This window comes from Leuresthes tenuis, unplaced genomic scaffold (assembly GCF_036924035.1).
Source record: "Leuresthes tenuis unplaced genomic scaffold, fLeuTen1.0.hap1 SCAF_6, whole genome shotgun sequence".
Lineage (NCBI taxonomy): Eukaryota > Metazoa > Chordata > Actinopteri > Atheriniformes > Atherinopsidae > Leuresthes > Leuresthes tenuis.
In genome coordinates, this window is record NW_027325360.1 from 23,987,646 (window position 1) to 24,004,529 (window position 16,884).

The window sequence follows — 16,884 nt, forward strand, 5'->3', positions numbered from 1 at the left end:
TACCTCCCAGAAGAAGACACAAGAGATGATTAATTATGTTTACTATAAAGGATAGCATAGACTGTATCCCTGGGTCCAAAAGAAGGTCATGGGGTGACAAAGTTAAATTAAAACATAACAAAATATGCTCTTTGGCTGCTTATACTTACACATTTGATATTAATTTGAACAGTAAAAAAAAATAAATGAACGTCTTTAGCAGTTAAGTACATAAAATAAATCAATAATAGTAACTTGTGACCACCATTGCCTTTTAACTCTGAGATAGATTTAACAGGTTCCTCCACAGTTGTTTCGAGAATTAAGACTCTCTTACTTCTGTATCTTTATGTAATCCTTGAGTAGTTCCACGATAACGGGATCTGGACTCTGTGGAGATCAGACCATCTGCCACAGGACCTTTTTTCCTCCTTTTGTCTCTATAGATATTATTTATGACTTAATCTGACCCTCTTTTGAGATTGTCATAAACAGAATGAATCTGTTACCACTCAAACTCCCATCTGATGGTTAGACAGAAATCTAAACATCAAAAGGGTTCAAAATGTTTGTACATACCTGGTTATTATATATCTGCAACAGTTTGTTATACTCTTGGCAATAAACATTTGCCCTCGCTAAGAGCAAAACTGTGTAATATTGCTGAGTGGAGTGTGTGGAAATGCGTTTGACAGTTTACAGATTGTTGCGTCCGGACGTGTCTGGCATTTCAGTCTATGGTCTATTTTCCAGGCATGAAAGCCTCCAGATCTTTTTTTTAATACTTCAAAGACTTGGGACCTTTTCCCAGACATCAAAGTATTCAGACCTGTCCTCCGAGATGTCTCGAGATCTAAACGGCACTTCTGTAAGGACACAATCACTTTTTTCATATCTCGTAAAGAATGCTTACAATCACTCTACCTATTTTTAAGATTCCCATGTTTCCAAATAAAATACATCTTATCATCTATTGGCTGGAGGTAGGTGTGTGTGAGCTTTTGCAGCAGCAAATGTGTTGTTAATTTAGTTCAGGAAATGGACCTACCATGTGAAGTATAGCAAGAGGGAGGTCAGCTGTTTTAATGACTTGCAGCTATATACCATGTAACTAAATCCACTCGAGGTCTGTCTGGTGGCGGTTCAGCTTTCTAGCAGCTGAATAGACCTCAGTGTAGAGCAGGCTTCATGGGATTTGACTGAGTACTGGGCTCAGGAAGGAGCGACTTTTGGACGCCTACCAGCCTTTGTGTGAGTGATGTTCCAGTCCACCATAACACCAAGTGAAGTGACAGCTCTACATCAACACTTTTGTCCTCTGCACTACTGATGCTTTTCGCAGCTGTATTGAAGAAAGTTGTTTCAAGAATCAAATTGCACACATTTAAAGGGAGGTAAAAGCTTGGCTCCTTGAGGACAAAAATGGAGTTTCAAGTAAACCGTAGAGAGTGGCTTAAAATGAATGCTGTATTGTGAATTATTGTTTAAAAAAATCACTCTTGTACATACAAAACTCACTTAGGTGTGATAAATGGAATAACAGAACACAACAGTTTTATGTTTTATGTAAACGTTGAGAGGTACGAAAATGATTGTGCATATGTTTAACTGATATAAATTATATAAAAATAACTGATGTTATGCACATTATATTTTTGGTAAATAAAATTATTAGTGTTTGGTTGATCAATAAAAATCACCTTATTTTCGAAAAAAAGAAGGAAAAGAAAAATAAGGCAAACAAAAAAATCCAAAAATTAAATCAAACCAAAACAGCTCACCACCTTCTTTTCAACAATCAAAACACAAACTATGTACCGAACAGACAGGCGCTGCAATGAAGACACATCTGACTCTGAGTGACTCATACGATTTTACTGTGTTTAATGTTTGTGGATTTTTCTCTATCTTTCCTTCACCGCACCATCTGGTCTTCCAAGAAAAGAAAAATCTACTCTGAGGCTTCTGATTTAATCAATCACCAAATTACAGTGATACCCCACCCCATGTTTCAATTCTGATTCATTCATCAGCAATCACACTTGTGTTTTGCCAATGAATTAGAACAATGTGCTCATTTGAAAGTGCTTGAAAATGTAATGAAGGCTAGAGTGCAGCAACTGGGTGCATCTATTTCTTAATATGCAAGTGTGACATTCATTTTTTTCTCTCCATATTATCGTTGTTAGTTTTGCCATTAACTGTACTATGTATAGCTCTGGCCTTGAATTCCTATCGTCCACAGTGTAAAATGCCTCCAGCCAACCACCTCCATACCCGGGCAACACTGTTATTCACTTCAGTTTCCACACCATAAGGGGTCGCTAGTACCTGCCCAGTAGCGCAGTCGTGCAGTCAACTGGACTTGTCCGATAACAACTTTTAATTTTTTTTTTTTTTGCGCCGGGGATAGCGATGTCAATGGTAAACACATTTTACAGAAAGCGAGACTTTGGGTAATAACACACTCGGGCAATCCTGTCTGCCAATTAACTGATCTGAGAATAAGATGTATTTAGGTTTATGGCGAATTCATGTGGTACAATGAGTCAGAAAAAAATGTCTTACACTTGACATCATAGGTGAGATATGATGTTCGTGGGGCGGACGGCGCCTCCCGATGTGCGCCGCTGGTAGTTTATTGTCACCGCTTTCTTCCCCCTCTGCTTCTCTCGACGCGCATTGGACAGACTGACAACGCGTAAGCTCCTGACTCTGCAGCTTGTAGTCTGTCTATACAAACACTGAAAGATGAAGCTTTGAAACGGGACTTTAGCAGAATATACGAGCCACCTGGTGCCAAAGTCTAATTAGAAATGGCAGAGGAACACTCGTTCTCGCGCGCCCTGATGTGACGGCTGCACGCTCTGTTGGAGTTGTGCGCAGGACTTCACGAAACGAAAAGGCTGCAACGGTGTGGATGCATGCTGCCCTATGTTGTGACTTGAACTTTTCTACTTTTACATATCTCACCATGCGTAGTACCGTACGGAAAGTCCTTCCATTCGCCCAGAAGTATCGGACTTTACGCATTTCACTGCCGCCAACTTCGGGAATCTGGGAATGCAGAAACAACTGAAGAGATAGGACTGAATACATTCTTATTTACCCTTGGGTTCTTTTTCTCTTTTTTGTAATAAATTGATTAGATTTTCACTGAGAATGATTATGAAAGTGCATCACTGCAGTGCATTACTCTAAAAATGCTGGAAAGAGTGATGCAAAACTATGGACAAGCCCCGTCTCTTCTATTTTTGAGTTTTCTTGTCAGCACCAAGTCAGTGAGAAACTCGTGAGAAGGCGCTCAGAATCGTTCAGACTGTATTTACAAATTCCAGGCGGAGAAATTTCGACAGGGAATTCTTGTTTTTCTAACGGCTCAAAGAAACATGTTGCATATCCTGGTGCTTCAGTCGGCGGCGTTACTTTTGGGAGGTAAGCTTCATTTTAATAAATCAGCCTGTTTTTCTTTTCGTTTCAGCTGAGGAACACTATTCTTTCTCTTACACTCTTACACACAAGAAAGAAGTTGGATAGAACTGATGCCCGCTGGCATGTGGGGCTTTGTCACGTATGGGGGGGGGGGTCTCACCAGTGATAAACAGAGATGCAGGACACTTTACATCCTGTGAGTCACTGCTGTGTTAGGCTGTCAGTTCACTTTAAATATTTTTTATACAACCCTCTTCTGCATGACAACAGCTGTACATACACTCCTCATCTATGATTTGAATGAATTTCTTTTCAGTCTCCTATGACATGTTGTTTGACCCTGTTACCAACTGCAATTCTGGCCTTTAATAAAGTTTTTCTTATGAATATTTCTATACACCAGGGATTTTCTGAGTTTATTGCTTCATGCTTTGTCAACTTATTATACCAAAATATACCTCAAAGCGCCTGATTATCCTATTTGAGAAGTGAGTTGCAGTTTAGCTGAAATTTCAACAGTGTGGCGTTACAGTTGAAAACAAATATCTATTTGTTTTCACAGGAGTTTTTCTCCTTTATAAGAGTTCTTGTTAATTTAATTTGCTGTGCTGCCGACATTGCACCAGCCAATTAGCGTTACAAGCAGCAGCAGAGCATCTTTTTTGGCTGCCTTACACATACAGTAGAAATCTGAGAGCAGCTGGTGGTCTAGCCAATGAATCCCCTCCTGTCCTGTGGGAAAAAGGTTTAACATAAAAAGCTATTTGGAAATGTGATCCTCTCCACTAATGCGACTATTTTCTCCCGATAATACCTGGCTTTAGCAGTTTTCTGCCTAATAAAACAGAGAGACCATATTCCTATTTTGTTTTGGACATTTTAAAGGGTAATCAGTATATCATTGGGGAACTACAAATAATCAGTTGTTAGAAAAAAAAATTAAAAATTAGATTTTTATTCTTTGTTCTTAGTGTTCATATGTTGTCTTCTCTTTTAACACCATGAATCCTCATCGAGCTGCAAGAATACCTACAGCCTACCATGGATCTGTTATGGTCTAAATAGACAAAGCACTGGAATTGATTCCCTACAAGATCGTACATTTCCAGACCCATTCTTTTTCACTGCACAACATATCCTAAGACAGCATCCTACATGTCCATTGCACGTGTACACCTTGGTGCTGCTCCTTTCTTGGAGCTCACTTGACAGCACCTCTCTTATGAGTGCGTGACTCATTGGCTTGAAGAGAATGGTAATGATGCTTGCCTTATGCCAAGGCTCTCTCAGTAACCATGCACAGTATGATCCTAATTGAGCATTGTGTGTCATAAACCTGCAGGACACTTCTTCTCACGGTGGAAAGTGATGAAAATTGATAACACAGACCAGGAAATGAGAGGATCTAGATCCGTGCAAGGAAAAATGTCTGTACAGCATAATGAGGCTATAATTAAGGAGCGAAATCTGGTTGCCTGGTCTGACTGTGAACAAACCCCATTGTTATGAGAAGCTTAAGTGCTATGAGGGTAGATAGTTATCAGGCTTAATATAATGCCAAAAATGTGTGCAATGAAATGTAAAATGTAACAGAGTACTTCTCACATAAAAAGAACTGTCCTCTCGTTTATTAGTTGAAAACACTAGGTGTGTTTCAGTGATTCCTGAGGGGAATGTCCGGTCTTTCCTTCTTTTGTCTTATCCTTGAGCCAAACAAGATCCAAAAGGGTATCAAACAAGGATAGCCTCCAGTCTACATCTTAAAAGAGTACTAAGCACGTCACCCATGCGTCCATATCTCCATCCAAGGGATGTGAGCTGTCCTATAGACTGTATTTATTTTTGAACATCAAGGTTATTATCCCAGCAGAGAGTCTTAGTCTCTTACACACTTGAGAGTTTTATGATAACTGCCCAAACAAAGAGCCATTTGTGTGGTCCCTCACCTCAGGGCTCACATTGGTTTTGCCCCTGGCAGTCCTTAAAGCTTTGCGATAAATGTTTGTGAGCTAGGAAACCAAGCAACTGACCAAAAATTTAAGAAAGAGAGAAGTGGCAACATATTTGAAAGAAGAAAAAAAAAGCTCGGACGTCAAATGTATTTTTGAAATTGTTGCGACGATGTGAAGATGTCTGGTCCAGTGGAATTTTTCATGTCAACTTGACTCTGCACGACACAATCTCAGTACCTTGGAAGATTTAAAATCAAGTCTAGGTAGTCTCATTGAAAACCTGTAATCCTAAATTCTGTTTCATACATGTGACAGCCCATCAATTATAATTGTATGAGAAGCATATGATTTAAATTAAGCATTAAGATTTAAATGAGTCTACCTTGAGGGAGCTTGTTCTGTATTGTCACATTTCCCGCGCACTAGTGTTAACTCATTTATTTACAGAAAAGAGAACATGAAATGAAAAGTAGAAATCCCTGGCTTGGTGGTATTTATAGCAAGGCTATCTTACAGCTGTGCTTTGAGCTCACTGTAGTGTACTTCTGAGATTTGCGATGGAGGACACTGATGAAAAGAGGCATATTTTTCCCTTCTCTCAAATCCAATTTTTGGTGGCTAGGGTAGTTTCCTTGGTTTGGAAGGCGAATAACATTTAGAATGACAGCAGCAACGATGCAAAAGCTGTATTTTCAATTGTAGTTTAGTTTAATTTCCTACCATCACAAATGTTATTTGCTATATGTAAATTTGCCAAACTGTGCACCTTTGTTTCTTTAACGACCATTTTATGAGACACACTGAGTAGGTGGGCTCCTCTAATTCCCTTGTACTTCATCGCCATGCTCATTACACATAAAGTGTGCATGGGAGGTATACGTTGTAGTTTCCTAATCACTGAGTCAAAAGAGGTTTTCTGCCCCCTGTAAATTCAAATGCCATCAGTATAATGTCCTGTAATATCTCCACAAAGCCTATCTGCTCTCCGTTAATTGGCTCTCTGTAACTGCTGTGATCTCACATTCAATTTAATCAAAACTCACCATTAAGAGAGTTGTATAGAGGAAATCTGTGTAAAAGCTTTAAAGAGAGAGGATGTGAATGTGTGTGCGTTCCTGAGGAGGGGCGTCATTGCAATAATTGACAAACATGCTGATGTAGTGCTTATGTGCATTTCTCATCAGCAAGTAGTTGTGTCTGAATGCAGGGCTTGCTCTTCATAAATCTGTTGGAGGGAGTTACACACGGCCACACTGTCTGATCAGGAGGAGGTGTGTTGCAAACACCGGAGACCAGAAACAGCTTGTGCCAGACTGCACACTGCTGCACTGTCATTGTTTAATGCGTGGACAATAAATCATTGTTAATCATGAACTTGGGCTGCAATGGCAATTTCAATTAAGAACGGAGCTTGTTAAGGCTGTAATGAGCTAAATGCTAAATTAAATGCTAACTTGCTCACAATGACAGTGCTAGCATGCTGATATTAAATCCAAAAGGATTTACAAAACTCACCCAAAGATCCTTTTTAGACACCAAATGATGCATTACAAACTGAAGTCATACTATGGAACGGTAAATGACTCAATGACTCTTATGTGGGCGCATATGCTTAAAGCTCTATCAGCCAACAAATTGGTCCGTGTTTGAAGGTAGACTTTGGTGGCAGATGGACCTCATAATTTCCCTCTGTGCTTATGAACTGACCCTAAATTTCATTAGGAACCCCCCCCGTTTTACTCTTAATGTCACTATCACTTTTATCCACTTTTACTTTTCTTTAGTTTCTCATATGGAGCAGAACCGCCTGATATTGTTGGTTGTTTTCAGAAACACAAAAGTTACAAAGACCATAAACACAAATACAGAAAATAACTCTTCCTGAAGAGTCTCTGCTTCAGTATATAAATTCAATTTGAGAAAAAAACTAACATTGGCTAATTAGCTATAAATACAATGTACCAACTAGTAAGAATGACATTAGTTTTACATTAATTAAATGTGGATTTGGATGTGGAGAAATTGAAATAGGATGTATTAGATAAATTAATTTTGGATGAATTGGATGGATTGAATTAAGACGTAGTGGATTAATTAAATTAGGAGGAAGTGGAAAACAAAATGTTTTTTTTGTCTAATGTAGGTCAAGACTTTCAAAAGTTGAAATTAATTATCAAGGCACCATGAGTCTATGTTTTAAATACATTTTAAATCCATCCAGTAGATCTCTCAGATTCACAAGAGGGAAAGCTAAGGGACCACCAACATCAGTTGGAATCATCTTCTATGTGCCATGAATTCCTGAGTAAAATCTTGACAGTCAATTAGGTGGATGTTGATATGTCAGAATTTATTTTCAGGTGGGGAATGGTTTTAATACACTGCCAAGCCAAAAAGAGACTTTCTACAACAATTTCTTGTAGTTTTAGCAGCGTCTTTAGTTGTTGGTTTGATGTAGACCAACAATTTCAATCTTCTGAAAAAAAAGAACATCTTTTCCTGAACACAGGATGTGTCTCCCAACATAGGCGTTAAGAAGTGAGAAGCTACTCGCTGCATCACTTTCAGTTGAATAACTTGTTTCCAGCTGAAACATATTAATTACTTCACCAATGGGAAGCTTATTTGATTAGTTTAATCCAGGAGGTGACCCTTTTTTTTTCGCACAGGCAATGTAGATTAATTGTACCATTAAAGTCATCACTCATTCATTCAATCATCATTAAATATTAAGCGCTTACTTAACAGATTGTATGGATGCTTTTTCTTCATTTGCTTGTAACAACTCAGAAAATAGGTAATATATGGGAGGTTTGATTTGTGTGTCCCTAATGCTCATCATCCTATTCATAGCTGAATTTCAATAAATATCAGCTGCAATTTTCTGGCAGGAATGATGACCTCTTAAAGCGACAACCTCCAGTGGTAACATAAGTGCTGCTCCAAGTGCATACTTATATGATGTCATATTTCTGTAACAGAATAACTGGCACAAAGAAAGAAAAAAATTAGCAGGAGTAATGATCATTCGTACTGATTTCAGCCCTGAAACATATGCCTTGATGTTCTCTTAAGTTCTTTTGCACATTTGAGCTTCAGCACAAATGTCACTTTGTAAGTACAAAGAATATCAGCCAATTTGCGACATAAAGTATACCAAGACACATCCCCAGAAATTCTGCCCTGCCCAGTGCTCATACATCTAAAAAGCGTTAAGATGTAACAGTTGCCTTCCTACAGATAACACACAACGCAATATTTCAAACAGTTTAATCGCTGGAACTGTTTTGCCACTCATTGAAAATGTTTTCATGATAGGGTAGGAGGAAAAAGACATTTCACAGGGTTTACTGTAATATGAAAGCTACAGAATCATACGATATGCAAAAGCATCAGAACAAGAAGTGGATTATGTTGTTTTTTTTCAATAGCACATTAGTAAAATGTCATTAGTCTGTGAGCTGTCCCCAGAAACAAAAACTGCTAAGGCAGCATTGCAGAATATTAGATATTTATGTAATATATTCTGCATTAAGGCTTGAGCAATATAAATACACTCTAGAACTTAATTTTCTCAGAATCACATATGTGAGAGCCAAATAAAGATGCATGTTTCTGAAAATATTTAAACGACTACAAATTTTACAGATAATTATTTTTAGAGTCGTTTCGTCCCTCACGTCAACTGAGATGTGTACATAATTTAAAATATTTAGGTGTTTGTTTTATTTATTTTATTTTAATTTTAACTATAGCAGATGGTTGGACAATAGGCTGTCACTGCATCTGAAAGAAGGCAGCATTTCGTTGTGTGCAGAGCTGTCACTATCTTTCAGAGGCATTAGACTTTAATGCATTAAAGGCAAATATCTGACAGGTACACGTAGTCAAGGCCCATTGACTTCTTTGTGGTGTGGCTGATTGATTGTTGAGATTATGTTTAAATGGAAGCCGTGCACCTCTTTATGATTCAGAGTGGTGTGCTCCCGCAGTGAAATGCTGAACAACAGCTTTAATACTGCCACTGAATTTTGATTTTAAAATCTATTAGTTCTATCCCTTGAGCAGTCTTCTCTGTTTGTGAATAATCACTGCCGTCTGCTGTTTGTTGTTCACCCTCATCTGTGATTGAAACCCATGTACGGTGGCATGACAAACAAATTATAGCAAACGGTAAGGTGGTCCTGACACAGCACAACTTTTAACTCGAAACAAAGTGCATTAGTCAAGGATGAGCCTTTCCTCATAGAAAAACACTCCATGAGAAATCTGAATATTATTATATGTGAAGTTGCTCTGGGCTTTCTCTTCAGCATAACATCAAAGAGTGTGCATTCAAATCGATCCAGCTGGAGTGAAAGAGAGTTAAAATTACCCTTAAATGGATGGTACTTATTATGCGATGTGATGTCTTTTGCTGTTTGATTCTGAAGACAACACTCAACAGAAATACCTCTAAAAAATAATCATGCTTCCATCAGCTACAACTGAGCAGAATTCTAAATGACCTCAAATATACTTCGACCGTAAGCTGGATGGCTCTTGATGTAATTGGAATGCCAGTGTATATGTGTGTCTCCAATCAGTCTTAACACAATCACTAGTTCCTAATCAGTGGGAAAGTAATGGCTACCTCTGAGTACAATCAGTGCACAAGTTAGTTTGCAAGGGGTAGCTGTATCTTAATGAAGTCCCTCGAGTGACTTGACTGAGTCCATACGACTGTATTTGTAGAGTTTCTTGTACTCTAGCTTGACTGTTTATTTGTTCTGATGTTCTAAAACAGTTGCAGAAAAAAACAGACACATTATCATGTTGTCATTTTTGCTCTTGCTGTCCAAAAGCCTCCAGTCCTCACTTTTTGGCAGCCTGCAGCGTTCATGCTGCTTTGTTTCTCCTATGATGGGGGACAGCTGATTGGGGGATTAGAGATGTCCAGTCAAAACATGGACAGTGTGGCAATAGCGAGTCATTGGCCCTGTGGTGCACAGTGGTGTCACCCTGGCCAGGAGGGGCAGCGCTGTCTGTCTGCACATGCAGCAGCAGCCTGCTCTGAGTCACTATCTGTTGCTGCAGATTCTGTTCTTAACCCACAGGCCTTCAATTTCACACAAATTGGAAAGAGCCACCCCAAGCTGAGACAGAATGACCCCAATGATAACGAAGGATTAGCTTAAGAAATATTACAGTTTAATTTAAATTGGGAATAAAACTGCATAAGGATGTTAATGGAAGGCTGAATGCTGCCTTGTTCACTCTCTCAGAATTTTTTTATTAGTTTTATCATAATTTTATTAACCCAACATGGCTTAACAGCGGGTAGTTTTGGTTGGTCCAGACTGAAACATCTCCACACGCTGTACAGATATTAATGGTGTTTAAACAATGGAATATAGTGACTTTGATGCACCGCTTACATTTAATCTAACATCAGCAGCAGGTCAAAATATTTTTGTGTTCAGTGATTCACCTCAGTGTCGACCAGATGAATTGGCTAAAATTTTGTACAAAACTTCAGCTCCTTATGACTCATATGTTATTTTTGTATGAAATGCTTCAACTAAGTCCCATTATCAGGTCAACAATCGACTTTACTCCACAGTTTGGTTTGTAATCAAATACCTGCAACTTGATGGTAAATGTTACCCCTGCTAAACATGAGTGTGTTGGTATTGTATTGCCTCATGTTTTGGCTTTAGACTCATCTTTTTTTTTGTGCGTCATGAAGTGACTATTTGAGGATGGATGATGTTAAGTGTAATGGGTTTAAAAGTTTAGAAATGTAAGCTGGAGGCAGACCTTTGACTGCTCTCAAGGTGAATAAAACCTAATAATTGATATTACACTTTATTAGCAGACAGTGAAGGGAGATTTATGGTAGAGTTCTTTGTATCCTTTAATGTCTTAGTATGTAAGTAGATAGAAGGTGTAATAGTTATGGAGTGTAATACGGATATAAATTTGTAAAATATTGTAGAAAATGGCCACCCTTTCACATGCACTGACAAGGACAAATGTCTTGATATGATTAGGTCTGAGTACTTGCAGACTAAATGCCTCTACATGCCTGAAATGAGTTCAAACAGGCACTTGCAAGAGCTTTTTAGTCCTGCTGGGCTGCATTTGATTACTATTTGCTGTCTTGTTTAATGCTGTTTTTGTGCATTCTCGCTGAACCTTGAAGATTGTTGTGTGAAGGCCGTGTAATTAGATGTTCTGGGAGTAAGGCAACTGCTGAAATTCAAAGTGATGTAATTGTTGCTCCATCCTTAATTGCACATGCCATATGTAGGATGGCTAATTTAACCAGCAAAAGTGAAGCCACCACAAGTTTATTTATTTATTTGCCTTCTTTTTCTGAATCTCTTTTTGGTTGCATTTTCATGCTACCGAACCTCTAAAAATATTGCGTAAGCAGATCCCTTACATTAAGTATTAAAATATACTACAAATATACTTAAACAACCATGAAAGGCAGTGAGAAAAAATAGCAAACAACATATCGAACAACTGAGGATGCCAGGTCTTGTACTTATCTGGTCTTTTCATTGATGGAAGCCAGTGTTGTTCATCTGGAGAAATATTCAGGATCTGACCTGCATGCTGCAGCGGCAATTTCTGTTCAAATGAGAAAAATATCTGAAAATATATTGTGAGCTCAGCAGCACAGAGAAGTGGGCTGATCTCTGAGATAACACCCTCCTGTGAATGAAGACAGATGAGTAGTGAAGATTCCCCCTGTGTTACTGCAATATGACGCAGTAGACATGAACTCTGAAAACAAAAGCACTGCTCCTCTCTCACACAAAAGCATACACGGTATGTTAAATCTGAAAGTTTAGGCTGTATGTAGCAGAATACTAGTACTGGCACAAAGATTACAGAGCGAACTAGGCATTGAACATGAAATTTATATTTGGTTTGTTTCTTTATGACATAAAAAACGGAGCAACGCTGTAACAAGTGGGCAGTGGCGATGCACAGAGCACCAAAAATCAAGCACTGAACTTCAGTTCAATTATATTAATGCCAGTACTTTGACCGAAGCAAATGTGCATTTGTATATAACAACACAATCTTCACAGTCAAAGAAACAATATGTAACAGTGATTTAACTTGGGGTTGAAGATACCGAGGTCGTGTCCTCTGTATCTTTTTTTTTTTTGAAATTGTGGTGATTTTATATTTGAAGGGCGAAGAGTAGCGTGGCTGTTTAATAAAACGGTGGCTCAGTTTGGGAATACGTGCTGCGCGTCATCAACAACAGTTTAGTGTTAGATGACTGTGAGAAAAAATGCATTTTAATGTGGAGATATATTTATTGCAGTCCAGCGTACTACTCGAATAGCAAGGAAACATGAATCAAAGTTTAATTTTGGTTAACTCCGTCAGTACCGGTCGCCTATGGAAGTAAATCTGTGTTATCGGATTTTGAAAGAAAAAACTGATTGAATTTCTAGCCCTGAATATTTATGCATTGAAATTATGTATCTGAATGTTTTTCAACATTAAAATATTCAACTGCAAAAAATTCAACCGCAAAAATTCAACCACAAAAAATTAAACGTTGAAATATTCAACTGCAAAAAATTAAACCACAAAAAATTCAACCGCAAAAAAAATTAACCACAAAAAATTCAACGTTAAAATTTTCAACCGCAAAAAAATTCATGTCCAATACAAATGTCTGTTAATGTACAAGCTGTCTATTACTTAATCTTATAGACACAAACCACACGGATGGCATAAAGAAGAGTTAAAACACTCACCGAAGCCCCATTATTATTGGACATGGCTAAAATATGGTCACCGTGTCAAGCCGAAGTTGTATAGGGGTGACTCGTGCTCGCTCCTTTTGCTTGACGTACACTTCCGATCTTGAATCTAGAATCGATTGCTCTTCCTTGGGTTCTCGGATGTTGCGGTTGAATTTTTCGCGGTTGAATTTTTCGCGGTTGAATTATTTGCAGTTGAATATTTCAACGTTGAATGTTTTGCGGTTGAATTTTTTGTGTTGAATTTTTTGCGGTTGAATTTTTTGTGTTGAATTTTTTGTGGTTGAATTTTTTGCGGTTGAATTTTTCGAGGTTGAATTATTTGTGGTTGAATTTTTTGTGTTGAATTTTTGCGGTTGAATTTTTTGTGGTTGAATTTTTTGTGTTGAATTTTTTGTGTTGAATTTTTGCGGTTGAATTTTTTGTGGTTGAATTTTATGCGGTTGACTTTTTGCGGCAAAATTTTTTGAAGTGGAATTTTTTACAGTTGAATATTTAAACGTTGAAAACACATAATTTCAGATACATAATTTCAATGCATAAATATTCAGTGCTAGAAATCACTTTTTTCTTTCAAAATCCAGAGCTGATCGTGCGGGAGAGGAAGTTGTGCGCAGAAACAAAATAAAACACCAGGTTAATTTTCAAAATAATAATAATAAATAATTTTCTGTGGTAACTTGCCCTTACTTCATGGGTCACCATAACGGTCCTTCAAAATGCCTCAGAATGCCCCATTTTTACCTCAAATTTCAAAAGCTCTGCACCGCCCTCAAGGTTTTTTAAGATTTCTGACACATCTGAAAACATGATGTTGAAATGCCATATTGTTTTCATTTCTATCAGTTTAGTATTTGACTGTGTTTATAGATTCAAGATTCAAGAGTTTTATTTGTCACATACATAATCATACATAGTACAATGTGCAGTGAATTTTTTTTTTACCTGCTACCAAGAATTAAGGATAAATATTTAAATATAAATATTTTGAATAAAAAAAACTTGGCACAATAATTCCACACAAAATAAGATAATAAGAAAAATGCTTTGGTAAAAAAAGTGTTGAGTGTAGGGTATTAAAATATAAGTGTAAAAATGTACAATATTAACAATATTATTGACGTTGGCATTAAGGTGCAGGTGAGTGAGATAGTCCAGTTTTTTATATTCTTAACTAAAGGGAAAACAGGATAGGGAGGAAAAGGCTGAGCCAAACCAAGCTCATCTTTGGGCCAAACAGCAAGAAGAGGAGCAGTGATAGAGGGAAAGCAGGTACTATAAAAGGAAGAGACTATGCCAGACCTGTATATGTTTTAAAAGTCAGATGTATAATGCATGATAACTGAAGTATTCTGTAAGATTATAATAGAAATGTGTTCAAAAGCTGGTTTTCCTTAACAAGAGTGAACAGATTAGGCCCTATCATCAACATGATAGTGTAATAGGGCTTGGGTATCTATTTTAAATACTGAAGGAACTATGAAGCATTTGTATCCATGACTTGATGAGATTCATTCTCCAGTTTTACATTGTAACTCATTTGCAAATCATTTAGGGTGAGGCTGATGTTCTCTGATAACAAACAAAACAAATAAACCTAAAAGTCATTATGATGTTGTTTTTGTTCCTTTAAGACTCTGAAAATGGCCAGATTTAAATAACGGAATTAAAAAAATTTCCAGGGGAGCATGCCCCTGAACCCGATGAGAAGTTCTGACTCATGACCTCAGTATTTTTTGGGCCCTGATTGTTCTGGAGGATCTAAACAGGGGCAACCTTAAAAAAATCTTAAGCAGGATTTCAACAAGTTGTAAAATTTGAAACAAGGAACAGCCAAAGCCTGGAGTAAGGTGAATATTCAAACAGCAAATATCAATTTATGATAAAACCACCAATATGTTGTGGTGCATCTAATTTTGACATATAAAACAAATCTTAACAACGAGAAACCTGAAAACAAGGTGAAATTATTGTGGAGTCAAGATCCTTGCTTCATGTTTTGATTGTGTTAGTCTGGAGGTGGTGAGGGGAGTTTCTATGGATGCTGTGACAATAGTTGATATACGTTTTTTGTGTCCATTATTACAGTTAAACTGTACCCAACAATACAATTCACATAACAAAAGATACAAAGCACATGAATTTATGAATTTGAAAAAGAAAACCTTGTGATAAATTGGAGCTACAGAGGAAGGATGAGGAAATAGGAGGAAAAGTCCTATTTAAAAGAGCTTCAACTCACATATGACCTTTTCTGTGCATGATTGATCTTTAACCTGCATTTGTGTGGCGTGGACACACATTTCTGGAGGTGTTCGTAGCCCATGCAGGGATTTGCATGAATGAATCGTGTCTGTTTTTAGAGGGCCTGATGATCACAGGTGTCTCATGCAGTTTTTAGGTCCTGATTCCTTGTGCACAGAGATGTCTGCGGATTTTCTGAATCTTTATATTATGTTGTGTACTGTAGAAGATGGAATATTAAAGTCTTCAATTTTACTTTGAAGAACATTATTCTGAAATTGCTTCACAATTTGTTGATGCAGTCTTTTGCAAATTGTTTAACCTCTGCCCATCTCTACTCCCCAGGGATTCTACCTCTCTTTACTTGCTGACCTGTTGCTTATTAACCTAATTAGTTGCAAGATGTTCCTCCACCATTTCCTTTCGAGTATAATTTAGTATGTATTTTTTTATCCTTTTGTTGCCCCCTCTCCCAACTCTTTTTGAGATGTGTTGCTGCCATCCAATTAAAAACGAGCCAAGATGTTTCGTGAAATTATGAAATATCTCACTTTTAACATTTGATACATTTAGTTTAATTTTGAATAAAATATTGATTTATGAGATTTGGAAATCATTGTATTCTCTTTTATGTGTCTAAACCAGATTATTTAGAATGCAGCAACTTCTTTTTTTGTCAAACTTGATCTTTAGCATGTTTTTTAATGCCCCGTCTAATTTATGAGTGAAAAGAGATTTGTTCGAATTGTGCTGCTTAGCCCTTGAAGCGCTTTAACCTCTGCAGTCTTGTAGAGGCTGAGTGACCCAAGAGAAGTAACCCATAAAGCTGATAAGGAATTGGTGATTACACACTCTTCCATTTTATTATTAACTGCTTTCCATTCACAGCTGAGCTTGTGGAAAGCTTTTTGATACAATTTCTATGTTATAAAGAATTGATATTTGTAGAGCTTTTTTTGCCTCCAAAAATCCTATTATTTTGCTGTTTACTCTGCCTGAAATTTCTCCAGCCTCACATTCTAAGCAGCCAAGAGCTGATGGATTTTTTTTTTTTGTTGTTGTTATTGCAGAGACAAATTACAATTCCCCAGTAGAATGACGTGATAAAATGCATCTAATATTGCAGTATTTCTCAGAAACAAAATGTGCAATATTACACATGCAAGTTTTAGAATATATTCATTGTGTTTTCTTTTTCATTTCATCTTTGACATTTTTAGCTTTAATGGAATTCACGCGTCATTCTGTCAAAACCATAGAGAGGTGAAATCAAATCAAATCCTGTGAATAATCTTTTGTTATCTGAACAAATACGGATAGAAGTGTTTTTGCACATCTTCCCTGATTATTTCCACAGATAAAAACAGTTTTTGTTCTCATTACAGTCGGTGAGTCATCTGTCCAGAGCTACAGGACAACACATGTTATTTAGATTTAAAAAAAGATTGGGATAGGGGAGTCTCTATTGATAACAGAGTTAAAAACTGTACACATGGTAACTG

The 16,884-nt window shown here is 37.3% G+C and overlaps 1 protein-coding gene across 1 annotated transcript in view; it reads left to right on the forward strand.

Annotated features, from left to right (window-relative positions):
- The first annotated feature begins 2,724 nt into the window (after nt 1-2,724).
- The window catches only part of LOC140309249 (transmembrane protein 132C-like), a 102,277-nt gene continuing 88,117 nt past the window's right edge, over nt 2,725-16,884 (forward strand). The window contains exon 1 of the mRNA XM_072387066.1: nt 2,725-3,414. Coding sequence (XP_072243167.1) covers nt 3,369-3,414 — 46 coding nt within the window. The 5' untranslated portion in view covers nt 2,725-3,368. The remainder of the gene's footprint in view (nt 3,415-16,884) is intronic.